Here is a 27,598-nt window from a genome sequence, read left to right as displayed (position 1 = left end):
TAATGTATGACAAAAAATCAATTTATTATAATCAAATTACTAAATTTTTATTTTTTTTATAACCATAACAAAATTTATTGATTGTTTTATTCAACATTAGTTACCCAATTTATATATATGAACCATAAACCTTGATTATAGAATGGAATTGATGAGCTAGCTTGCCATGTTGTAGGCATATTACTCACCTGATAAACTCAGGTTTGAGTCTCACTCTCTTAATCTCTATTAAAAAAAAGAATGGGATTAATGACATCATGAAATCCTGATTATGTTTATGTAACACAGAACAAACTAAAGACTGACTTTTTGATAAAACAAGGTCTTTGCATTTGCTGGGCATTCTTGATTCTCCCTGCTTTCTTGCTTAACTTTTCTAACAAACCCATCTACCCTTTTCCTTTTATGAACCAGCTATTTATTTATTTCTTATGTTAGTCTCCAGTACTAGAATCCTCAGGTTTCAAAGAGAAGTTGCATAGAAGATGGGTAATTACAGGTTTAGATTGTCAGATATGATACCAAATGCCTGGTTTTACAAGCTCAAAGACATGAGCAGAGGCAGAAAACAATGCAACTCTCAGAGGTCTTTCAAGAAAAAATCATTTTCAGCAAAAACATCTTCTCAAAAATCCAACATCTCTCAGCCAAGATACACCTACTACTTCACCACAGAACCTTGTAGAGCTGATAAATTCTACAATTCACCTGTAAACACTAAGGCCTCAGATACTCGTTTCCCTGATTCACCAAGAAGATCATCATCCAATAAAAGAAGCAAAAGAAAAACAATCTACAAGCCTTCTCCTAAGCTTGTCTCTTCATCTTTTCCTTCTGATTGTAGCTGTCATGCAAAGGTCAATTCGGTCTGGACCAAGTCCATTGCTCAAGCTCACTCACCTGTAGAATACTCTAGCCCTCTTCCTGAGACCTCCCCTGAACCTGGCTTCCACGAATCTCTTCTATCTGAATCTGAGGATGATGATGATGGTTTTGCTCCTAATTACTCATTTGATCAAGAATTTGCCGCCTGCTCTAGCTCTTGTAACTGTAAAGTAAGTTCTTCAACTACTGATATTATCATTGACGTGAATGGTGAATCCTTTAAGAGTAAAACTAAGAAGATTGATGGGTTCGAAACCATTTCTGAGGTGGAGCTACCGCCTATATTCACCAAGCCAGCAAAATTCAATGGCGAGATGAGTCAAGTCACAAAGTTCAAAAGAACATCATCTAAACCGGAGGAGATAAAAGCGAACAGGTCTCTTTCTGTTAAGAATGTAAAGGAGGAAAGAGATGGGACTCATAAAGAGCAGAAGTCCAAACCTGTCACACAAAGATCCTCACCAAATTCTGTGGGGATAAGACTTCGAGTTAACTCTCCAAGAATTGCAAGCAGGAAGATTCAGGCTTGTGCCCGTAAAAGTTTGTCAGCATCAAGAAACAGGACTCTCTCAGAGAGCCTTGCAGTGGTTAAGTCCTCAGTTGATCCACAGAAAGACTTCAGGGATTCAATGGTGGAGATGATCATAGAGAACAATATCAGGACATCAAAAGATTTGGAAGATCTTCTTGCTTGTTACCTTTCACTCAATTCAAAAGAGTACCATGATCTTATAGTCAAGGCATTTGAAGAAATCTGGTTTGATATGACTGACCTTCGCCTGTAAATAATTTTTAGATTTCTTAATGTATTTTACTGCTTTATTAAGGTCTTCTCTTCTCTCTTCCTCTCAGAACTCAAACAAGCATTAATAGGCTACTCGGTCTTTATGTATACAATCTATGCTTTAGTGTTCTGTAAATGTACAGCTTATTGTTCCCTGGGAAGTTATGCTTCTGTTTAAATCAGTTTTGTTGTCCGGGAAAGAATCCAAACTAGAAACTGGAGATGAGAAGCTCCTTACCTGCAATGAATGTCATTTTTTGTGGTCTTTCCCATCAAATTATGTTCCTTAGTACAACCAAGAAGTCTCTCAGCTCCTTTTGTTTTATTCCTAGGAAATCATGAAATTCTTGGAAGTTAAAAGGGGAAAAAATTACTGTTAAAAAGCTTCAATCAACACTTACTACTGTTTTCATCAAAGCTTGGATTATATGATGATTGCTCAACTGCATGAGCATAATCTTGTTATGAGTGTATAACAGTGGTAACAAAGGTTGACTTGGAATAAGCATGGCATTCAAGTTGCAAAATCCATGAATTACCCTAATAATGAACACCTTAATAATAATTACCTCGATTCCTTATTTAAAATCCAACCAATTCCCATAGGTACCTCAATCAATTTCAAACATAACCATCCTTATTATCAATATCTTGCATTTGAGCATTATTAGATGGTGGCTTTCGTGTAAAGGTCAAGGGTTTGAGTTATTGAAACAGTTTATAACAGGGGCAAGATTGCATACATTAATCTTCTCCAAAGGCCACAAGTGCAGGATGCTTAGAGTTATATTCAAGGCGGTGAGATTGCGAGTTAAAACACCTGTTGGAGCCTAATCATATGAAAAGATATGCTCATATTAAACTAGGACAGAATCCAGCTCTACCTCAAAATTGATATCTAACGGAGAAGCAAGCACTGAAAAAGCTCATTTTTATATTATGGCAAGGATCAAATGCTTGCAACTAATCCATGCCAACCTAGAGCAGCTACTGCTGTCCTCTAAAGTTCCAGAGGGACAGGAGAACGTACCTTTTTTTTTTTTTTTTTTTTTTTTTTTTTTTTGGCCTTTTTTATATGGAAAAAGGTACTGGAAAAAGATTAAGGTTGCCATGCCACCAGTGTTTAACATAAGGTAGGAATTATTGTAAATCGTAACACCTGCATGTAGCCATCTACCACACTTTACAGGTTAGAAAGTATAGGATAACTAACATTTTCACTAAATTATTAGAGTTCATTAGCACAAAACACTAGGTTCAGATTTACTTCTTCAACATAACAAAGGACCACCAATGTTGTAACCTTCATAATTTATGATTAAGCTGGTAGCCTTCACCAAGCTTGTAGAGTAGCCATTTCCATTGACAAGTTTGCATTCCACAGTTTCTTGGTTATTGTTTGGTTATTTTGTTGTTGTCTTGTTAAGAAAGGTGGTATATAGGTTAGTTCATGTAGCTATAAGCTCAATAGTTTAGTGATCAAGACCCTACCTTATAATATCTGAGAGTAAAGGCACAACAAAACTTTTCCGTTTAAAAAATTTATGATGTACCAAATCTTTTTAAAAATTTTTGTTAAACCAAAGAGGAGCACCGTGATGAGTAAATAGAGAAAGGTTTGATATGAGACATGAAAAAGGTATGCTCTAGCACTAGGTGCTTCAGTGATGCATTATTTCCAAATAAAAGTTTTGTTCATTTTCTAGTTTTCAATTCTGAATAGCTATTAAAGCAAACAATTATAGCTGCAGTACTAGCCAGTAGCAACCACCCAAGAAAGTTCTCCTAGCTGGTAGCCTAATTTTCTACCTTTTATTGCTCCTAAATTAACAACTTCTGATTGGTTTCTGAGAAAGATATTATGTGTGTCTTCCTTAACCTTTTTGCTGTATTGATGAAAGAAACATGATAGAAAAATTTAGGTCACTTGTAGGTCACAGTTTTAAAAGAGTAATAAAAAACAATTTGGCAATGGCAATGCCTAGCAGAACTTTCTGGGCTTCCCAAATCAAAAAGTATTCTGATTTAACATTATTCAGGACAGTGAATCCAATGGGACTCTCTTCAAAAAACTTAAGTCATGAGAGAAAAGTGACAACCTATGGTGTGGCTGAAGAGGATCTAGTGCACATTTTTTCAAACCTTGTGAAGTGATAAGCATCTTGCACAATTGAAGAAAAATCTGAAATTCAAACACATTTCTGCCAGGACCACCAGATCGTAACATACCAGGTATATAAAAGCAAGCAATTAGGACCACATGAGCATTGGGGAATAGCCAACTGGAACCCTTGGGAACCATGCCCATGATTATGCAATTGATTAGTCACTTTTCATGCAAAAGCATCAGTTGAGACTTGTTATTTTCACACAACCAGCACTTAAATTTCCCAACCTTTCCATTGCATTACTTCTTGTCATTTCATCCAACTTGCATGAAAGTCAGAAACTTGGATGATTTTTTCTCCTTTTTTAGTCCATAACCCAATCCCATCTCACAAGATTCTAACTTGAGATATCCTGATGGAAATCCTTGGGAAAGAGAATGACTTTATAGAGGAAGGTGGGGAGCATCATAATTCAAATGGAACATAAATCTCTACAGTGTTAGTTTCTTTGCATTTAATTATAAGCACATGGAAAACACAGCATGCAAGATTGCATTATTTGGTTTCATCAGTGATCTTGCTTCCACTTCTTTCATTATGATGACAAAATGTCAGCATGCAATCCATGACTTCAAGTAACACGATAGAACATTCATTGTGTATAGACCAAACAAAAAGCTTTAACTGTTAATGATTTTTCTTGGTTAAAATTTCCGAGCTTTTTTTATCTGTTCATCAATTATCAAATTTTCAATTGCAACTTACATGTGAAAATTCAGATGCAATCAGAATTTACAATCTTTTTCCTCCCCTTAGCCTCCAAATTTCCTAGAAACAATTTCAATGAAATGTAGAACTGTTCATAGTTCATTGACTAAAGTAGATCCATGTGAAAAACCAGAATTCTCCATCACATGTCAACAAAGATTATAGTCTTTTCTTACCTAAATTATCAAAAAATACTCGTAATGCAGCTTTCTTGTAAATGTTATTTTGCCAAATTCATCACCAATAATTCAATGTTATGGAGAAATTAGTAATTTTTTGTTTCATCCAACCCATCCTTACACGTGCCTAAGATTGTTCCCTCTAGTTTCTAGCCACATGACTTTCTTACACACCTAGCAGCATAAAGAATAAAATTGACCAAGTATAAGCTTATAGGAAAATACAATTATAATTCATTTGCACTTTCAATGTTACACCTTAAACCCAGATATATTATGCAGATGAATATGCTTGTCAACTGATTCATACAATTTCACACCCAAACTGGTGACAAGATTTAAAGTTCATTCCTTTATTTATTTTTTTTATTACTAACATAAACATTATTATTCTAAAGAGGCTAGTCATACACAGCACACTTCACATAAGAAATGAATATTTACACTGGACAGCATGAAACTCTACCTGTCTCCTAATTGTATTCTTGATATTATATGATATGGATGACCTTATATCCCTCCTCATTTTCAGAAGTATCCACAGCTTGTAGTTCAAGCATTTTCCTTTTATGTCTGTTTCGAGGCCAAGTCATCATTTACTTTTTCTATTCACTTCTGTTATCCACAAGAGCTCATTCTCATTTTTCTTCTGCGTGAATTCTGCTGTGCCACTTTGCCACTTTTTTAGAATCCTCAGGAGGTGCCTGGAAACCAACATTTTCGACGGATCCTACAGTCTTGAACAACCGTCTCTTGTTCACTTCTTCCACCAATGACCGGTGAAGTAACTGGCTACGAATATCTACGAGTGAATGGTTCCTCGTCAATCTACGGTTGTCCATCAACCTTTTGTGTTTAGAGCTAGAAGCTCCATACTGTGACTCCAGCAAAAGCTTGCAGTGTTTGTAGGCATCTTTAGCAATTGTTTGCCCAATGTCAGAGCTTGAATTGTCTTGAGGACAAAATCTTGTCGCATTCTGAGTCCTTATGGGATGTTTATTATCTCTTCTGGCTGTGCTCATATCAAATTTGTGATCATCACCAGAAATGTAATTCATGATGGAGTATGATCCTGAGTGTGAAGAGCTCTGAGAACTGGCATCATCTAGCAAATCATCTGCAACAGCAATTGTTTTAAATAGAAACTGTGATTTGAATTGCTGATCTAGATCCTAGCATGATTTCTAGTAGTTAGTCTCTGTCATGGGATTGTTAAGTATGCAGTCATTTTTTAGTACCCAAATGATTCTGTCCCAATTCATACTCAGACTTTAGTTCTTTATAGCATGAGAATCATTAAAATTCCGCATAAATAGTGACTTAGCTTTTATGTAACATGAAATAGATTGTTCTATCAAAACTTAAGCAACTTCTTTTGATATTAAAGATGCATCACACGCATAATGACCAGTAAGGGAGACAAGATGCGAGTGTTGACCATTAAAGGCAAAGATCAAATGCATTTGAAAATTTTGATCTTTGATTAGTATGTCACTCTTTTGCATATGAGTTCAATATATACTTCTAGTCTTATTGTCTGGTAAGTTAAGCAGCCTGAACCGCCCGCCACCCACAGTAGGCATTGTTAGGAATCTCGTCCCCTCCCCTCCCCTCCCCCTCCCCACCCCCAAAAAGCATAAAGATTACTTATGTTCTGTCATAAAAACAAGCCAGGATTGAGCCAAAATCCATGCTCTAGTAGATTATTCTGGCATACAGCTAATGTTTAAGGCCACCAAAACTGAATTCAGGCAATTCCTAGTTACCACTAAGTATTTGGGCAGGTCAGAGAGCCATTTATGGTTCAAATAGGAACTACATGACGAGTTATAAGATCAGAACAACTTAAAGGAATTATGGGACACATACCTTGGAGAGAATGTGTCATTAATCTCGATATGGATGCTTGAGATGATGAACAAGTGGAGGAAGAATCGAAAGGATGATTATTCCCATCATCTTCTTGGTAGTTGAATGTATGATACTCTTCAATTTGAGGCAAATCCCATTTCTTCCAATTTGGCACTAGAGATGAAATCTCCCCATCAATCATTTCAGCAATTTCAAGAGGCTCCCAATCATCTATGTCCAGCTCCTTGACCATCTCCATTGCAACATCCATTGGTGTATCATGTAAAATGTCAAAAGGAAAATATATATTCCTTAGAGTACCTGCAATAGACCATAGGAGAGCTATCTGTCAAGACTGTTGAAGCACTTGAGATCCAGGATTGACTAAAACTACAAGCCAATTAAAACATGCATATTAAAGCTAACCTGTCTAAGGATTGCAAAATATATGCATACAATAAAGGTGAAACATTGTACACATGAAGAACAAAAGCCATACCATCTTTATTAGCAATTTGTACTTTAAGAAAGATGGTATCATCTTCAGGGTTGAGCTTCCCCGTGATAGTCATGTCTGTCCTTGGTGGATCCCCTCTCAATTGTAGCTTCTCCATTTCCCTACAATTCAAAAATGGCTTCTGATTTCCAGACCTCGTAACAGGTGATGGATCAGCTTCATCAGATACAAGAAATGGATCAAGCAGTAGTTCTTTTGCTGATAACCTCTTTGATGCAGTTACTAAGCATTTTCCAATGAATTGCTGTGCTTCCAAGTCCTGAATCCGATAGAATGCAGCAGGAAGCTTCCCCTGCATAACGGAATTGGTATGCATGTCATACTCTAGCTTGATAACAATTATAAATCTTGGCATCAGAACTGGAATTTACCGAAGTCACTTTCTTGTAAATTTGTGCTGGGTTAACACATTCACTATATGGATATTCAGATGTAAGCATCTCTAAAACACACATGCCAAATGAGTAAACATCAACAAGCTCATTGTAATTCTCTTCGTATAATTCTGGTGCCATGAATTCCGGAGTGCCTAACAAATGTTACCACAAGTTTAGAAATTATACAATTAGCTGAAATGGACATACATGTTTATGTGTTTCAATGATTATAATTAATAAGTACCTATGACACTATGTGCTGATTGAGAACCCCGGAGGATTGCTGCAAGGCCTAGATCACCAATCTTGACCTGTCCAAGATGGCCATTGACAAAGATGTTGTCACATTTCAGGTCTCTATGAATTACTGGAGGATCATGGCCATGTAGATACACAAGACCTTGTAAGATTTGACAAGCCCAGTTCTTAATGGCTCGAATGTCAACTCGCTTATATTTTTTCCGGTATCTGCATCACATAAGACAGTTGTTAACCATTTCAGTTATGGTAACAAGTTTATCAGGTGAAATAACATACTCTCAAAATGATAGGGAAGGAGATTACTCTCTTAGAGTTCCAGAAGTAAACATTTCAGTGATGAAGTTGAAGGTCTTTAGATGAACATCAATCCAAGAGGTGTAGAATTGGATTATAGAGTCATGGTTGAGGGTGCTGAGAAGGTGAACCTCAGAGTATAGCCTCTGCAAGTTCTCAGGCGAGCGAAGCAACTCATTGAGTTTTACCTGGTTCCATGCCACCTCCATTCCTAGGACTTCATCAATTGCCTTGTATACTGTTTTCATTGCTCCTTTTCCAAGAATTTGTTCAAACTGTCCATGAAAACACAACCATAGTCTCGTTAATCAGCTATTGATGAAGTAACAGTCGATTGGCCAAAACAACCAAGGAAAACAAAATTGCTTCTCAAATGCTGAGAAAGAAAGTAAAGTAAGGCTTTGGAACACTTTAACATTTGTTGAAATTTAATTACAAATGCAAGGATTGAATACTAATTGAAATTAAACTATGATATCATATTAATGAACTATTGCCTCTGAAATTATTTTGCTTCCTAAGATGCATATCTGTTTGCATTTCTTAAATTTGAATCATTGATTTTCACCATCATTCATCCATTTCACGTTTACCAATTATAATAGCTTCACAATTGACTAAATTGACAATCTTCTGTCTGTTTCCCTCTGTGACTCTAGAATTACAAACTGCAGTCTGTTTTCCTCTTTCTTGATGATCATGATCACCCAATTAAGTAATGATCATCAAGAATATGAAACTGATCTTGAGGTCATGACTATAAGCCACATCCAAATTAAATTAAACTAAGGAGTCTATTTTAGAGCTGAGAAAAACATAACGGTGGATACAGGTTGATTAAAAGCCACAAAAATTATTTTCAAGATACATTTGGTATATATTTTAAATCTCTAAAATAGCTAACTATCAACTTCATATTAACTTTTGCAACAATATCCACCCAAAATCAAATGCTAATTAGATTTTTTTTTCCTAACAAAACCAAAGCAGGTCTACCCCTAGTAATTAGTAAAACACTGAAAAGTACTAAACGACAAAAAAAATGCATAAATACACACTCCTAGTCCAGAAGTCTCTGCAGCAGTGGTAAAGTGAAACAAAAGAAACTCCGTCATCTATGATTTTTTCTATCCGATAATTTCAAGATAATTAAAACCCCAGTTTGCCAAACGTTCAATTGAAAAAATAAAAAAAAATAAAATATAAAAATGGTGGAGCAGTTAGTACTTAATTATAGTAAACTAATTTCAATCATGTTTAGACCATGGTTGGTAAGCTCTATAATATTCATAAAGATGTATGCAAGCACATGCACAGAAAGAAACTAATAAGAACTTACCCGACCATACCGGCCCGTAGGATCGGTTTCAACATAGCCATGGTCGGCATCTGTTTCCTGTAACCCAACTTGATTTTTGTACATGTTTTTTATATGGGAAAGCTTCCGTGAAAAGCTTTATTTTGAAAAATCTTGAGAAATTTTGAACTCTACTTTCTGTGATGGTAGATAAGTACAAGTTATAGAGAGAGAGAGAGAGAGAGAGTACTTATATGCATATGATATATATACGAGTTAAAAAGAGACGGAGAGCTCTAAATCCGAGGCGTTCCCTCATGATTTTCATAAAAGAAGACACCAAAGAGGAGCCAAACGAGTCTTGAGTAGTCAATCATGAGCATGATCCATGCCATTTCCACAACCGCACGTGGGAAGTTGTAGTTCTTGGAAACCTTTAGGAAGTGAAACAGAAACCCAAAAGAAAACCAAGAAAAAAACCAAGAAAACAAAAAGTTAATTGGAAAAGAAAGAGAGAGACTTGGAATTGACAAGAGAATACGATTTTGGTGGGGGAAAATGCCAATATGTGTTTCTGAAAAGACTCAAATATCTATATCTCCATATAAATTAAAGGAATTCTCATGAGGGTGGTAAGCAAATTCTTTAAGGAAGCAAGGATAGTATAGGCAAAATCTATCAAGAACTTAAATTTTACTATGCAAGGAAGGGATATGCATGAGATGAGAGAATACTAGAGAGATATATATAGAGAATAATATAAACTTGAAGAATCTGTGGCCAAGCTTTGCTGGAAGGCTTTGTAGATGATAAAGATACAACACAAAAAGAAAGAAGAATTAAAGGAACGTTAGGTTAGGATCTTTAATTTTCTGGTATGTACTTAGAGAAACGTACGAGAAGAAAAGTTTCATAAGCCAAAACTGCAACATGTTTTATAGGAAATAATACATTGAAGGCATTGAATTATGAGAGCTGATTAGATAGAAACAAAAACTTGAAAGCGAAAATGGGTTTTATCGGGACCCACAAAGCAGGAGTTGGCAGCATTTGAAAGGCATTGGTGGATTATGACGTTTATGTTTTTTTGGATTGTTTTGTCTAGTTGAAAAAAAGGAAGATTGTCTTAAAAAAAAAGAAAAGAAATTCCACTTTATCACCAGCTATGCTTCCTTCCAATCTGTTAGCATGTCAATCTGGACCAGGCAAAGGTGGATTTGGACTTTGGGTGGCTAGTTTCTGGAGTCGAATTAAACTGAAAAAAAAATAATTATATTACTTTTTATTAAAAATCAAATTAAAGTGGTATCGAAATAAATTAAAAAGCTTAAATATATTATATACTTTTTAAAATACATTTTCATCCCTTTGTGGCGCAAGGAATTTAAATCCAAAAGAAAAACCAACCAAATCAAAAGTAGGATTTGAGACCAACAACTCCATATGCATTTCCTTGTATCACTTTTGTTTCTATTTAATTTTGAGCCTTTGATGGGAATTTTTTTTTTTTCTGATTTTATTTTTAATGGTTTGGTTTGGATATTTACATGCAAATTAACCTTTCCGAGTCATTTAAAAATCATTTTCTCACTAAAATTATGATTTTTTGAAGTTTAGACACATAAAAGCATGTCACTGCACACGTCTGATTTTTTTAATAGACATGACTTGATTTTTAAAACTTTTTTTTTAATGATTCTTGCTATAAAATTGCATGTTATAATGCCTAGTTTATTATCTAATTCTTGTTTCCTGGATTATCTTTATAGATTGGCATACAATTATGAGTTTATGTTGAATAGCCAGAAGTTGTCTGCGCAGAGACTATTGTGTTTTGGCTATTATTTTGTGTTTTCTTTTGGACTTTTGTTTGGTTCTTTTTCCTATATTTTAGTATAATATATTAGGAATCACCTCATAAAATTTCATGAATTTTATATGTAATATCTTGAATTTTTAAATAATTATTTTGCATAGTTACTTGACTATTGTCTGGTTTGGTGGGTCCAGGAGGGGCCGTATAATATTGTTGCTATTGTGGGCCTAAGGCCCTATGTTTTGTGTTTTATTGAATTTTCATGTAGGGAGTTAGGTCAAGTTACAAGATAAGCTCTGTCAAAATTTTAGTAATACCTTAGGATTTATTTTTGCTTTTATAGATTAAATTAATTAATTCATTCTGTCAGTTAATTGATAGAGGTCAATGTACATGTATAGGTGAACAGTGCCGGCTAATATTCTTCTATCCAGTCAGACTAGCCGTAGTCGGGTCATCCTCTCTGTGAGTAGTAGATATTGATTTTATTTACACTTTCGATATTATTATGTATTCAAGGTATATTTATGCATCACTTATAGATATATGTACGTAGTTATTTGCTAGGCACGCCTTGTATTACATTTGTATTTGACGATGTTGTTGTGATTGTTGCTTTATGGCGATCTGAAGCTATGTGTGTGAGTTGGTGTGTATGAGTTGTGTATATGGATATGGATAGGACGGGTAGACGCGGCTAGAGCTTGACTAGCTGAGACCTGATCCTTATTATAGATAAGTCAGGGTAGGCATGGCTTTGAGTTGATCTCGCTGGCCTTCGCATTTGGTTATTAAGAGAAAGTCTAATTTTGAATTGATTTCATTGGCAAAGGTTGAAACTAAGAGAGCTGTGTAGGGGATTAACTCCTATATATATATGTATGAGTATGGATGTGACATACGGGTGGGTGAGTGCTCTAGATTACCTTTGAGGTAATTATGATTTGTTTTGTTTAAAATATATGAAGATGATGCATTTCACTCTTAGGATGCACTAAACATAGATAGTTATAGAAATTATACGTGAAATCACTATCTTACTCTATGAGTCAAATGCTTACTCCTGTTCACCCTATTTTTTCATGTTATAGGAAAGCTTATTCTTATGTTTAACCTGCTTTCTTCCTTGCAAGTTCATTAGTTACTATTTCCATATTTTGTATTATTAAATTTGAATTCTAGATCTCCTCATGTGTAGAATCATTTTATTTAGTTTGGGACTGTCAGATTAATTAATTTGAGTTGTAACTTATTAATCTATGTATGTGTAATATGTGGATGGATGGCTATGTTGGATGAGGGAGTTGAACTCCCATTTGATTTTATATTGATTGTGGATAATTATAAGGGTGAGCTGAGCTTCCCAAATGGATTTATTTTGAGATTACAGGTCGAGTGAGTTAAAAACTCTCTGTTGGATGGTCCATATTATGGTCAAACTTTGTCCGGTTGATTTCTTAAAATTGGGCTCAAATATGGGTTTAATGGATGGTTTAGACATTAGTTGGACTTACTATGGGCTTTAGGGACCTTATGTTGACCTAATTCCTAGTGCTGGTCCAGCATGTGGGATCGGGTCGTGACATTATACAAAGTTTTCTATTTTTAGTACATTTTACAAAATTGCTAAACTATGCAATGATTATATGATTACGTGTGATTTGATAATGTACTAATTTTTTTGCCTTTTGCTTAAGTTTAGTTGTGTGTTAGGGGATGGTTTGGTAGACCAAATAAAGGAATTTTGAGCAAAATCTCAAATTTACAATTTAGACATCCAAGAGATTAGTTTAAGTTTTAGAAATGTTATGCATTGATTTTAATCTTGTTCCAATTCATATACTTATACTTTATTTTATTATTTGAGTTTTTTAATATCTAAAGCTATGAATGGAGGAATTGAAGTCCTAAAATGATTAGTTAAAATGTAAAAAAATAAGCAAAGAAGGCAAGGGATCAAGGTGGTTGAGAAACCACATGCCTAGAGCATATTCTAGGGGGTCATTATGTAACACCCCTATTTGCATAGCCTGGTATATTTCACTGTTCCGGTGATTGGAGTCAGTCCGGACAATTAAGGGGATTAGAACCACACTTAAGACAACTAGATAAGCCATAAACACAAATAATTAGTAATTGCCAATTAGTTAAGTATAAATAAGAAAAACAGAACATAAGAAGTTAAATGAGCCGAGAGTCACAGCGATGGTTGACTTTCTCAGGAAGGATTGCGAAGTCGATTTAAACTCAAATTTCGAACCATAAAATGTGATGCCGCGATCCTTAGGACTATTACAAACACAGTGGAAAAGGGAAAATCACGAAAAAGAATTGTTAAGTTAGTCAAATAATTAGGTCAGGGAGCCGAAAGAAATATTGAATTATTTGCAAATCGGGTTGAACCGGCGAGGGGGCAATTTGGTCAATTAATCCCGAGAGCTGACTCTTGACCTAATAGTCAAATAAAATCAGAGAAAAGAAAATTTTGGAGTCGGAAATTAAATTAAAGAACTAATAAAAAAAAAGGAAAAGAAAAGAAAAAGCTAATTACATCACTTTTATGACATCAAAATGATGTCAAAATTGATTTTAAATTTCCCACCATATTTGACTAATTCAACTACATAAAGTAACCATAAAAGACATAAAAATTAAAAAGGAAAATAACCCTTCTCTTACCTCAAAATTTCGGCAGCCATAGCTCTCCCTAAGCTCACCATTGTTTCCAACATGAAATCTTGAGTACAAGCTTTTAAACACCCATTCAACCCTATCTTGCCCCAAATTCTTCCATAAAAACTTGTTTTAGTCACTTGAGAAGAAGATTGATCACCAAAGAAAGAAGAAAAGAAGAAAGAAATTGAAGATTTAGCATCCAAGTTGAGGTTAGTGATTTAAATTGCCAAATTAGTTTATTAGTTGTGTTTAGAGCTTAACTAACTTAGAAATAAACTTAAAATAAAATGAAATTAATTGTTGAAGGACCAAGCTGAAAATTCGGCCAGCTAGGGTTGCTATGCATATGCTTATGTTTTGGTTGAATTTAATATGTTAGGCAAGCTTGTATGAATGTGGAAGTGAGATTGACATGCTTAGATTTGGTTAATGTAACAATTAGTGTGAATTAGGGTTTTAGACCTAGGGTTTAGGAGACAAAATTTGGAGAAATGGTGGAATGATGTATTTGACCTAGTTTGAAGTGAGAAATTGTCATTTTTGACCAAATGAAGTGTGTTGGAAGTGTTTGAATTGAGTTTAGATTCGGATTCAATGAGGTCATACTGTAGGCAGCAGGACCAAGGTCCCTTTGAGGGACCGAAACTGAAAATTTACAAGTCCAATTGGTATGAGACCAATTGGGAATGAAAATAGACACAAAATGGAACATTTTTCATTTTGGAAGCATGCCCAAAAAGTGACCAAAACCTAGTGAACAAAACCTAGTGAACAAATTGACCAAATCCGGAAATTCTCAGTCTGTCCTGTACAAACTGACTAAATGAACAGTGTTTGTTCATTTAGCCATAACTTGAGCTAGGCAGGTCTAAATGACCTGAAATTTTACTAGTGGACAGTTGAGATATAGACCTAAAACTTTCATGAAGAACACAAACCCAAATTATGTCATTAACCAAGTCATTTGGCCACCCTAAGTTGGTAACCTAAAACTGTCAGAACCAAAATTTGCCCAGAAATCTGGGTTAAATCCAATCCGGCAGCTATAGTTCAAATGGCTATAACTTGAGCTAAAAAACTCCAATTGGAGTGATTCAAAAAGGAGAATAAGCTTAAGACAATAGGGAACATTTTATGTGAAGAAAGTTTTGCCAAATTCTAACAGTAAAATGACCAATGGAATAGTGCAACTTAAAACACTAAAACTGAAAATTTGCAAATTTGCCTAAAAGACTTAGAATTTGAGTAAACAACAAAAACCAATAAATTTAGTGACCAAAATGTGGTATGTGGGTGAAGTTGGAATTCCCATACCTATTAAGCCTTAGAAAGTCAACAAATTGACTTGAATAGTGTAGTGAATAGTAACCCCGAAACACAAAATTTAAAGAACGTCAAGTTTAGCACATTAAAGCTAGGTAAAAGTGAATTTAAATTTATTTTTGGATTTATGCTAAGTTATGATACTGAAACGCTGTGAAACTGTGTGTTTCAGTGGAAAAGAACATCAGGAAATAACCCGAGGAATCGAGTCAAGGCCAAGAGGCGACTCGTTTAAGGTTTGTGCACAACGTAAAATTTCTATAAATTTTCTTCTGCATATTGTTTTGAATAAATTGAAATATTGAATTGTGATATCATTGTGATGAAATGTTTATTATGCTTTTGATTTAAATTATTAAAAGTTATTTGTGTATATTTGGAATGACAATGTTTAGTAAATTGTTAAGATAAGTATTGAAACCACAGTGTCATGACCATATATTTGAACACCTCACTAGCATAACTAGTGGGGGTAATCAGTTTCGAATTTTGATTCCTTCTTTGGCTGAAGTGTTGAGGTGTGTGCCAGTAGAAGAAGAAATTGAATAGATATCCATATATTTGAGCTAGCTAGCCTTGTGATGTGACTTCTCCTTAGCTTCTGGCTATTGAGATTATATTTGTTTCGACTGGCATGATATAACTGTGGATTTTATGAAATGTGTTTTGATACTTCGAAATGAAATTATTTGGATTAAAATCTCATAATTCATGTTTTATATTTAATTCTCATGTTCAGTCTAATTTTTGAATAAATATGATTTAAATTATGCATAAAGATTATTTTAGTATGTTGTGCACCATTGAGTCCTAGTACTCAGCGATGGCTGTTATTGCTGTCGCAGATTTAGAGACTAGAGGAGCAGCAGAGTGAGCTGCTGAGGATTGTGGAGCGACTTACCTTGAAATTATATCGGGTATAAGTTATACCCTGACTGTAAATATTTATTTTAATGTATATAATGCACGTAAATGTATGGACATGTAAAAATGGATCTTGAGCAGCTTGTATAAAGTTTGTATAAAGTTTGCACAAAGTTTGTGTGACGCCCCTTACCCGTGTATAGTATACCCGAGTAAGTAATGCCACACGGTGTACCGGCACACTTTAATATACCTTAATTAATTTATATCATGCTTTTGAATATAATTTGTGAAATATAATTTATTTAAGCCATTTATCAAAAGTATTATTTATTTGAGGTTCCGAAAATTTTAAAGAAAATCCGGCAGAGTACTGGCTAAAAATGGAGAAAACAGTTCTTCGGAACCTGTGAAAAACACTTCCAATATTCACATTCAATCATTCCCAACTTCAATTTATCAACAAAGTCTCAATATCAAAATCTCAACAAATTTCAATTTCAGTTTTCAATAACCTTTTCATTTCTCAAACATCCATTTCTCATAATACTCATATACAAACAATAAATAAATACTCAAAATTTTGCATTCATAACTATAACTATCATTATTTACATGAACATCAGAATACATTACATAAGTTTAAATACATATGAGAAAGTAAAAATTTGTTACAAAATATCAAAATGACACCTAGTGTCCTACCAATGCACTGCAGAAGTTGAGGTGACACGGACACTGTGCAGAACTGCCGGACAGACTCACCCAGTCTGCGGTCTACTGGGCTCACGATCTGTATCTCCAGTACCTACGCGTGGCAAAAGCAACGCTCTAAGCAATAATGCTTAGTGGTGCAATAATATAATAAAAGAAAATAGCAGAAAATAAGTATGTATAGAATGTGTATGATTTCTTTGTTTTGTATTTGTATATCCATTCATTTATTTCTTTTACTTTGCCCATTTTCATTCATTTGGTTGCCCAAGTAACCTACACTAGACGACTGGACTAGATAAGCGAGTAAACTGGCACTGGGTATCAAGTACCTCGGGCCGTCACACCATCGGTCACATATGCATCTCCCGGTGTGCAATGAGCGACTAACAAGTCATAAATAATATCAGGCACAAGGCTAAATCTCAATACAAGGTCAGAATGGCTAAAAACCATAAAATCACAGAATGACATATTGCCATGTGCAGTACTGCTAACTGAACCCTATTGGCATGCCAAACTATCCAAACCAATCTTGTTAGGTATACTAGGGCATTTGAAACCTTTAAATTCTTCAATTTGTGAATTTCAAGTTTTTGGTGTCACTATTCACCTCATTGGTCAACAAAAATATTGACTTTTGGATAGAAAATATGTACATTGACTTTGGCACTCCCAATATACCACATTTGGCATTCAAAACTTGTTGGCATTAAGCATTTATACCATTTCAAAGTTTAAACCAAGGGAAGCAGAATTTTCAGTTTTTGTAGCTCAAATTTACTGTTCCATTGGACACTGTTGCAGTGGGAATTTGAAGAAATGACAAACATAAAAGTTGTTCCTTATTTTGTCTAGTTGAATTTCATTTTTTGAATCACTCCATTTGGAGTTTTGTAGCTCTATATATGGTCCAAAAACCACAGCTGGCCGGATTGCCAATCTGCAGAATTGACCATATCTGATGAATATGAACGATGAATCGAGTCACTTGGTTGGATGGGTTCTGGCCATAATTTGGGGTAGGTTCCTTCATGAAAGTTGTTTTTCTATGTCTTAACTTGTTGTTGTAAACATTTCAGGTCAATTGACCATATCTACAGTGAGTTATGGCCAACTGTTCATTTGGTCATTTCTGCTGGTGCTGTTGCAGGGTATCCGGATTGGGTCCAAGTTTTGGTCCTCTTGCTTTGGTCTTTTGGGCATGGTTTCTTCAGCAAAAATGTGCCATTATAAGCCTAGTTTCATGTCCAATTGGCCAAACACCAATTGGACCAACACAGCCAAAGCTATGGCAGTCCAAGTGGACTGAAATTTCATCACCTACTGCTTTGTCTTTAGGCAGCCTACACATTCACTTTGCCATGCATTATTTCAGTCCAAATTGTGGTCAACTTACCTAAAATGGTCACTAATTGACCATTAAAATGTTCTCTAACAATTTCCTAAGCCAAGTCAAATTTTCACTTCTCAAAACCCTAATTTCCATATGAGTTTTCACAACATGCTTGAATTAACTATCTCATTCACTATCCACATGCATATATGGTTTAAACATAATCTCTAATCCACTTTAAGTCCATCAAAACACTCTATTATTGTTCCTTCAATAGGGCAGCCGAAATTTATGGTATGTATACACATAATTATTGTTCATTTTAGTTACAAATTCTTACTCAATTCAAGTTACTAATCATGAAAATAAAGAGTTTTAGGTATCTAATGTACTAACCTTTAAGTGGCACTTTTTTCCCAAGTTTAATCTTCACTTTTCTTGTACTCTCTTGGCTGCCAAACACTTCCTCTAGGTCCAAGGATTCATTTTAGTGTTGGGGTCTTGAGGAAATATGGTGAGGAAGCATGAGAATGAAAGCTTGTAAAGAATGGCTATGGTGGAAACCCTATCTTCTCTCTCTCTACGTTTTGGCTGGTTTGAAGGAGGTGGCTGCTGTATTTTTGGTTAATTTGGTCTTCATTTAGTCTCTTTTATTAGTTAATAATATGGTTGTTTAATTATAATTGGTGGAGACTTTCAAATGACATCATAATGATGTCATATTTGGCATTTTATGGATTTTTCTTTTTTTTCATCACTACTCAATTTCAATTTAATTTTTAGTAATGTTTCTTCATATTTTATGTCATATTAATTATTTACTTAACTGGACAAGTCGGCCAAAAATCACCTCTGGCGAAATGACCAAAATGCCCTCCGCTTGGCTTAACGGGTCAAAATTGGTATGTCTGGATTGAAAAATTTTCCTAAATATTTTCTTGGCATTCTAATGCCATAGGAACCTCAATGACCCTTCTCTGGAGTCCCAAAAATTATTTTATAATTTTCCCTGTCTAGGGCTCCTCGTTGCAGAACCGCAACTTCCCTCCAGTTACCCCTCGCTAGGCACCGCTCGTTTAATTTGGTTGTATTTTATTTCTAAAAGTTTTATTAAATTTTTCTTATTAATATTTGAATTGATTATGGTCCCTCACTTAAGTTTAAATATTTTTAGGACATTCTAGGTCAGGATCGAAACCGGTCACCGAATAGTAGAATGTACTAATTGCTCTAGGGAGGGTGTTACAAACTCTTCCCCTCTAATTTAAATTTCATCCTCGAAATTTACCTGATATAAACAGTTGAGGGAACTGTTGCCTCATCGTCTCTTCACTTTCCCAAGTTGCCTCCTCGGTGTTGTGGTGCCTCCAAAGCACTTTCACCAGTGGAATCTGCTTGTTCCTCAACTCTTTCACTTCCTGAGCTAGGATCCGTAGAGGTTCTTCTTCATATGTCAAATCCGGTTGTATTTCAATTTCTTCCCTGGAGATGACATGTGAAGGATCTGAGCGGTATCTTCTGAGCATGGACACGTGGAACACATTGTGGATCTTGTCCAGCTCTGGTGGTAAAGCTAGCCTATAGGCTACTGGACCCACACGTTCAATGACTTCATATGGGCCAATGAACCTAGGGCTTAACTTACCTTTTCTTCCAAACCTCAATACCTTCTTCCACGGTGACACCTTGAGGAACACTTTGTCGCCAACCACATATTCTATTTCTTTTCTCTTCAGGTCGGCATAAGATTTCTGTCTGTCCGAGGCAACCTTCAGATTAGCTTTGATCAATTTTACTTTGTCCTCAGTCTGTTTCACCAGGTCTGGCCCTACCAGTTTATCTTCGCCCAATTCAGTCCAGCACACTGGAGTTCTACATTTTCTTCCATACAGTGCTTCATATGGGGCCATTTGAATGCTAGCCTGGTAGCTATTGTTATATGCAAATTCTGCCAGTGGGAGGTATCTGTCCCAACTTCCCTCAAACTCAATGACACAACTCCTCAGCATATCCTCAAGGACCTGACATATATTTCATGTTATTGTTATCATTTCAGTTCAATAGTTGTATTAATTCAATTGGTTTAATTGTTTACCTGGATTACTCTTTCTGATTGCCCATCCGTCTGAGGATGGAAAGCTGTGCTGAAGTGGAGTTGTGTACCCAAGGATTCATGCAACTTCTTCCAGAATCTTGATGTAAACTTTGGGTCTCGATCAGATATGATGGAAAGTGGAATTCCATGAAGTCTAACTATCTCACTGATATACAATTCTGCTAACTTCTCCAGTGAGTAGTCAGTCCTAACTGGCAGAAAATGTGTTGACTTGGTCAATCTATCCACTATTACCCATGCTGCATCATGTTTCTTCCGGGTGAGAGGTAGACCACTTACAAAATCCATGGTGACCCGATCCCATTTCCATTCAGGTATGCGTATAGGCTGTAGCAAACCCGATGGAACTTGATGTTCTGCCTTGACTTGTCGACATGTCAAGCATTTAGTCACATAGTCACTATGTCTTTCTTCATACCGTGCCACCAATACGAAGCTTGGATCATGATACATCTTTATACTTCCAGGTGCATAGCATATACACTAGTGTGTGCCTCTTTTAGAATATTGGCCTTTAATTCCCCATCATCGGTACACATAGTCTTCCTTTGTAATCTGAGACACCCATTTACCTTCACCTCATAATCGCTTGCTTTTCCTTCCGGGATTTTGCTCATAATGGCCGTTAATTTTCCATCGCCATTTGCCCATCCAAAATCTGTATGTGAGTTTGGCCTCACTTGCAACTCAGCCAAAATAGCTCCATCTCGAATCAAAGTTAGACGGGCATTCAATGATCTCAAAGTCGTGATGGACTTTCTGCTCAAAGCATCAAGAACTACATTTGCCTTCCCGTGATGGTAGTCAATTACAGTCATAGTCCTTCAGAACTCAATCCATCGCCTCTGTCTAAGGTTGAGCTCCTTCGGGTTGGCAAATATTTGGCTTTTGTGGTGCAGTGTAAATGTAGCACTTTTCACCATACAAGTAATGCCTCCATATCTTCAAGCGAAGATAATTGCTGCCACTCTAGATCATGGGTAGGGTAATTGTTCATGTGGCCTTAGGTATGCGGAAGCATAAGCGACCACCTTCCCCTCTTGCATCAATACACACCTAACCCATTATGTGAGGCATCACTATAGACCACAAAGTCCTTTCCGACCTTGGTGTGTTGCTGCTGGTGCCTCTGTCAACATAGCCTTCAATTTCTCAAAACTGGTCTGACACTTGTCATTCCAGTCAAATCTGATATTCTTGTGTAACAACTTGGTCATGGGAGCAGCTATTAAGGAAAATCCCTTCACAAATCTCCTGTAATACCCAGCTAGCCCCAAGAAGCTTCTAACCTCAGTTGTATTTCTGGGAGGCTTCCATTCCATCACTGCTTCTATTTTCTTGGGATCCACCCTAATCCCATCGGCTGACACTATGTGTCCAAGGAATGCAATCTCATTTAACCAGAAGTCACACTTGGACAACTTAGCATACAGCTCATTTTCTCTCAGGGTTTGCAGAACAATCCTCAAATGCTCATCATGTTCTTCAATAAGACCACTACGAACCGATCTAAGTATGGATGGAAGATACGGTTCATAAGGTCCATGAATGCCGCTGGTGCATTTGTTAGGCTAAAGGGCATCACCAGGAACTCATAATGCCCATATCGGGTCCTGAATGCAGTCTTTGGCACATCTGCATCCTTCACCCTCAACTGATGATACCCTGATATGAGATCAATCTTAGAAAATACTCCTGCTCCCTTCAACTGATCAAACAGATCATCAATTCTAGGTAACGGATATTTGTTCTTTACAGTCACTTTATTCAACTGCCGGTAATCAATGCATAGTCTCAAAGTCCCATCCTTCTTTTTCACAAACAGCACTGGAGCTCCCCATGGTGACACACTGGGGCGTATGAACCCCTTATCAAGCAACTCTTGCAACTGAGTTTTCAACTCCCTCAATTCAGTGGGTGCCATCTTATAAGGAGCAATGGAAATGGGTCTTTGTGCAGCGTTGTCTGAATAGCAAATTCAACTTCCCTTTCTGGTGGCCAACCAGGCAACTCTTCAGGAAATACCTCTGGAAAGTCTCTTACTGTGGGTATGTCACTCAGGTTTGGCTTAGCCTGCCTAGTATCCACCACATGTGCTAGGTAGGCTTCACAGCCTTTTCTCATCATTCTTCTTGCAACTGTGGCTGAAATGACATTGGACAAGAAATCTGTCCTTTCCCCCACAACTGTGATCTCATTACCCCCAGGAGTTTTCAAAGAAATCCTCTTCAATTTGCAATCAACCATTGCCTGATGACGTGACAACCAGTCCATTCCCAAAATCAGGTCAAACTCGTGGAAGGGCAACTCAATCAGGTCTGCCAAGAATTCATACCCCTGAATCCTTAACGGGCAACCCTTGTACACTTTGTTCACTACCACACTGTGACCCAATGGATTAGTGACCAGAATGTCTTGGTCACTCTCCCCTACCAGTATCCCCCTTTCTACGGGTAGGTTGATGCAAATGTATGAGTGAGTGGATCCTGGATCCACCAATGCATGCACAGGTGTAGTGTAGAGGGAGAACGTACCCCTGATGACGTCTGGGGCATCTTGCTCCTCCTGAGCTCTCAGGGCATAATTTCTTGCTGGTGGTCTACTGTCAGGCCTCTCTGCTGGCTCAGATGTAGGCCTCTGTGATGGTCCAACGACCTCAGTTACAGATTTTCTACCTCTGCGTGGTGCGGGAGGCAGTGCATGCGCTTGTGTTGGAGCAGCTGTAGTAGTTCTGCGTGGACAGTTCTTCAATTGATGCTCTGTTGACCCACACCTTAAGCAGGCACCAGTCACTCTCCAACACTCCCCCTTATGCCATTTCAAGCAGTGTGGACATGCAGAAGTTCTTTGGGGTGGTCCCTCTGAACCCCATCCTCGGAGGCGCCCTTGATGGTGTGGACTGACCTCTCCTAAGGGTATACTATGGCCTGGGCCCCTGAGACTGGCCCTGACCTTGTGGTTGCCCTGAACTCTGTGCAGGAGGACCCTTGAACTTCTTCCCAAATGCAGGAGCTGAACTAGACTGACCTGGGCCCCTCTTCTGCTGTCTTTCCCTTCTAGTCTGCTCATTGATTCTTACTTTTTCAACCTTTATTGCAGCTTCCACTAACTTGGTAAATTCTGTGATTCCCAAGGCAGTGAGCTGGATCTTGATGTTGTCATTTAGTCCCTCTTCAAATCTCTTACATCTTTCAGCTTCATTAGGGACTATCTCCCTTCCATAGCGGCTCAATCTTACGAATTCCTTCTCATACTCGGCTACTGACAACTGTCTCTGCCTCAGGTTAATAAACTCTCTTCTTCTCTCTTTCAGGTATACAGTACCCACATATTTCTTCTTGAATTCGGAGAAAGAAGTCCCAAATTCTGACTTACATTTGCACTTCACCGAACCACGATCCCACCATTCGTAGGCATCGTCTTGCAACAAGGATACCGCAGCTTCTAGATTTTGCTCTGGGGTGCAGTGGAGTTGTTTTAAGACTCTGCCCGTTCTGTTCAACCAATTCTCGGCTGCAACAGAGTCATCTTCTCTCTTACCGAAAAAGTCCACTGCTCCAAACTTTTTTAGCCTTTCCAGGTGTGATTTCTGCTGTGGAGCTGGTGGTGGTGGTGGTGCTGGCATTACTCCGGCCATTTGTCTAAAGAAGTCGGCCATTTGCTGGAACATGGCCTGTGGAGGCTGAGCAGCTCGCTTGAGTGGCGGAGTAGGTTCTCCCTACCCCGCCTCACCGCACAGTGGAGCATGACTCTCCACTTCCTCCTCAACTGCCCTCTGAGATGAAGGGTCCATATCCTATTCAAAATAACAAAAACAAACAGATCTGCATTAGTGTCACCTCGACTCTTACAAATGCAATGCATGGTATGGACTTAATCTAGGCCCATAAACGCCTAAACCGTGCTCTGATACCACTAAATGTGACGCCCCTTACCCTTATACAGTATACCCGAGTAAGTAATGCCACACGGTGTACCGGCACACTTTAATATACCTTAATTAATTTATATCATGCTTTTGAATATAATTTGTGAAATATAATTTATTTAAGCCATTTATCAAAAGTATTATTTATTTGAGGTTCTGAAAATTTTAAAGAAAATCCGACAGAGTACCGGCTAAAAATGGAGAAAACAATTCTTCGGAACCTGTGAAAAACACTTTCAATATTCACATTCAATCATTCCCAACTTCAATTTATCAACAAAGTCTCAATATCAAAATCTCAACAAATTTCAATTTCAGTTCTCAATAACCTTTTCATTTCTCAAACATCCATTTCTCATAATACTCATATACAAACAATAAATAAATACTCAAAATTTTGCATTTATAACCATAACTATCATTATTTACATGAACATCAGAATACATTACATAAGTTCAAATACATATGAGAAAGTAAAAATTTGTTACAAAATATCAAAATGACACCTAGTGTCCTACCAATGCACTGCAGAAGTTGAGGTGACACGGACACTGTGCAGAACTGCCGGACAGACTCACCCAGTCTGCGGTCTACTGGGCTCACGATCTGTATCTCCAGTACCTACGCGTGGCAAAAGCAACGCGCTAAGCAATAATGCTTAGTGGTGCAATAATATAATAAAAGAAAATAGCAGAAAATAAGTATGTATAGAATGTGTATGATTTCTTTGTTTTGTATTTGTATATGTCACACCCCGGCTTAGTGGGCCCCAGCTCAAGCCCCTCTATGGGTGGACATCTTGCCGGCGTACCCCTCTAGAGGCCGGTGATGCAACTCAAATCGGTACTGTCTGCTTTGGTGGAGTTCAATCCCTTCGCCCTGCAGAGCTAGGATTCGAACCCATATCACCTCACGGATTTGCTTTGCCTCTTTTCGCCTCTTATTATTGGTAAGAGGCGAAGCAAATCCGTGAGGTGATATGGGTTCGAATCCTAGCTCTGTAGGGCGAAGGGATTGAACTCCACCAAAGCGGACAGTACCGATTTGAGTTGCATCGCCGGCCTCTAGAGGGGTACGCCGGCAAGATGGCCACCCATAGAGGGGCTTGAGCTGGGGCCCACTAAGCCGGGGTGTGACAGTATATCCATTCATTTATTTCTTTTACTTTGCCCATTTTCATTCATTTGGTTGCCCAAGTAACCTACACTAGACGACTGGACTGGATAAGCGGGTAAACTGGCACTGGGTATCAAGTACCTCGGGCCGTCACACCATCGGTCACATATGCATCTCCCAGTGTGCAACAGAACAGCTAACAAGCTGTAAATAATATCAGGCACAAGGCCAAATCTCAATACAAGGTCAGAATGGCTAAAAGCCATAAAATCACAGAATGGCATATTGCCATGTGCAGTACTGCTAACTGAACCCTATTGGCATGCCAAACTATCCAAACTAATCTTGTTAGGTATACTAGGGAATTTGAAACCTTTAAATTCTTCAATTTGTGAATTTCAAGTATTTGGTGTCACTATTCACCTCATTGATCAACAAAAATGTTGACTTTTGGATAGAAAATATGTACATTGACTTTGGCACTCCCAATATACCACATTTTGCATTCAAAACTTGTTGGCATTAAGCATTTATACCATTTCAAAGTTTAAACCAAGGGAAGCAGAATTTTCAGTTTTTGTAGCTCAAATTTACTGTTCCATTGGACACTGTTGCAGTGGGAATTTGAAGAAATGGCAAACATAAAAGTTGTTCCTTATTTTATCTAGTTGAATTTCCTTTTTTGAATCACTCCATTTGGAGTTTTGTAGCTCTAGATATGGTCCAAAAACCACAGCTGGCCGGATTGCCAATCTGCAGAATTGACCATATCTACAGTAACATGAACAACTGGAGTCACTTGGTTGGATGGGTTCTGGCCATAATTTGGGGTAGGTTCCTCCATGAAAGTTGTTTTTCTATGTCTTAACTTGTTGCTGTAAACATTTCAGGTCAATTGACCATATCTACAGTGAGTTATGGCCAAATGAACAGCGATTCGCTCATTTGGTCATTTCTAGTCTTTGTCAGGAGTATCCGGATTGGGTCCAAGTTTTGGTCCTCTTGCTTTGGTCTTTTGGGCATGGTTTCTTCAGCAAAAATGTGCCATTATAAGCCTAGTTTCATTTCCAATTGGCCAAACACCAATTGGACCAACACAGCCAAAGCTATGGCAGTCCAAGTGGACTGAAATTTGATCACCCTTTCTGTCTTTAGGCAGCCTACACATTCACTTTGCCATGCATTATTTCAGTCCAAATTGTGGTCAACTTACCTAAAATGGTCACTAATTGACCATTAAAATGTTCTCTAACAATTTCCTAAGCCAAGTCAAATTTTCACTTCTCAAAACCCTAATTTCCATATGAGTTTTCACAACATGCTTGAATTAACTATCTCATTCACTATCCACATGCATATATGGTTTAAACATAATCTCTAATCCACTTTAAGTCCATCAAAACACTCCATTATTGTTCCTTCAATAGGGTAGCCGGAATTTATGGTATGTATACACATAATTATTGTTCATTTTAGTTACAAATTCTTACTCAATTCAAGTTACTAATCATGAAAATAAAGAGTTTTAGGTATCTAATGCACTAACCTTTAAGTGGCACTTTTTTCCCAAGTTTAATCTTCACTTTTCTTGTACTCTCTTGGCTGCCAAACACTTCCTCTAGGTCCAAGGATTCATTTTAGTGTTGGGGTCTCGAGGAAATATGGTGAGGAAGCATGAGAATGAAAGCTTGCAAAGAATGGCTATGGTGGAAACCCTATCTTCTCTCTCTCTACGTTTTGGCTGGTTTGAAGGAGGTGGCTGCTGTATTTTTGGTTAATTTGGTCTTCATTTAGTCTCTTTTATTAGTTAATAATATGGTTGTTTAATTATAATTGGTGGAGACTTTCAAATGACATCATAATGATGTCATATTTGGCATTTTTATGGATTTTTCTTTTCTTGTCATCACTACTCAATTTCAATTTAATTTTTAGTAATGTTTCTTCATATTTTATGTCATATTAATTATTTACTTAACTGGACAAGTCGGCCAAAAATCACCTCTGAAGGCGAAATGACCAAAATGCCCTCCGTTTGGCTTAACGGGCCAAAATTGGCTGTACCGATTTAAAAATTTTCCTAAATATTTTCTTGGCATTCTAATGCCATAGGAACCTTAATGACCCTTCTCTGGAGTCCCAAAAATTTATAATTTTTCCCCTGGGTCTAGGGCTCCTCGTTGCGGGAACCGCAACTTCCCTCTGGTTACCCCTCGCTAGGGCACCGGCTCGTTTAATTTGGTTGTATTTTATTTCTAAAAGTTTTATTAAATTTTTCTTATTAATATTTGAATTGATTATGGTCCCTCACTTAAGTTTAAATATTTTTTCGGACATTCTAGCTGTCCGGATCGACACTGGTCACCGGAATAGTAGAATGTACGGAA

General features: G+C 37.1%; 2 protein-coding genes across 3 annotated transcripts; one reads left to right on the top strand and one right to left on the bottom strand.

Annotated features, from left to right (window-relative positions):
- Positions 1 to 229: 229 nt before the first annotated feature.
- LOC110665176 (transcription repressor OFP4) lies at positions 230 to 1,851 on the top strand. Its single transcript, XM_021825190.2, has one exon. The coding sequence runs from the start codon at positions 486 to 488 to the stop codon at positions 1,668 to 1,670; it is 1,185 nt and encodes a 394-aa protein (XP_021680882.2). The 5' UTR covers positions 230 to 485; the 3' UTR covers positions 1,671 to 1,851.
- A 3,084-nt stretch (positions 1,852 to 4,935) lies between these two features.
- Positions 4,936 to 10,253, bottom strand: LOC131171437 (probable serine/threonine-protein kinase WNK4). 2 transcript variants are annotated; one of them, XM_058131544.1, is made up of 7 exons: positions 9,364 to 10,253; positions 8,034 to 8,299; positions 7,714 to 7,937; positions 7,464 to 7,621; positions 7,075 to 7,384; positions 6,594 to 6,896; positions 4,936 to 5,841 (listed from the first exon to the last, which is right to left on the bottom strand). In XM_058131544.1, exons 1-7 carry the CDS (start codon positions 9,445 to 9,447, stop codon positions 5,363 to 5,365), a joined length of 1,824 nt encoding a protein of 607 aa, XP_057987527.1. In that variant the 5' UTR covers positions 9,448 to 10,253; the 3' UTR covers positions 4,936 to 5,362. The 2 variants fall into 2 exon arrangements, with proteins under 2 accessions (XP_057987527.1, XP_057987528.1); XM_058131545.1 differs by having other exon boundaries at positions 4,936 to 5,829.
- Between the last annotated feature and the right edge of the window lie 17,345 nt (positions 10,254 to 27,598).

Source organism: Hevea brasiliensis, chromosome 12, assembly GCF_030052815.1.
Source record: "Hevea brasiliensis isolate MT/VB/25A 57/8 chromosome 12, ASM3005281v1, whole genome shotgun sequence".
In the NCBI taxonomy this organism is placed as follows: domain Eukaryota; kingdom Viridiplantae; phylum Streptophyta; class Magnoliopsida; order Malpighiales; family Euphorbiaceae; genus Hevea; species Hevea brasiliensis.
The sequence above is the reverse complement of the archived record's forward strand: the minus strand, read 5'-3'. Positions and strand labels throughout refer to the sequence as shown.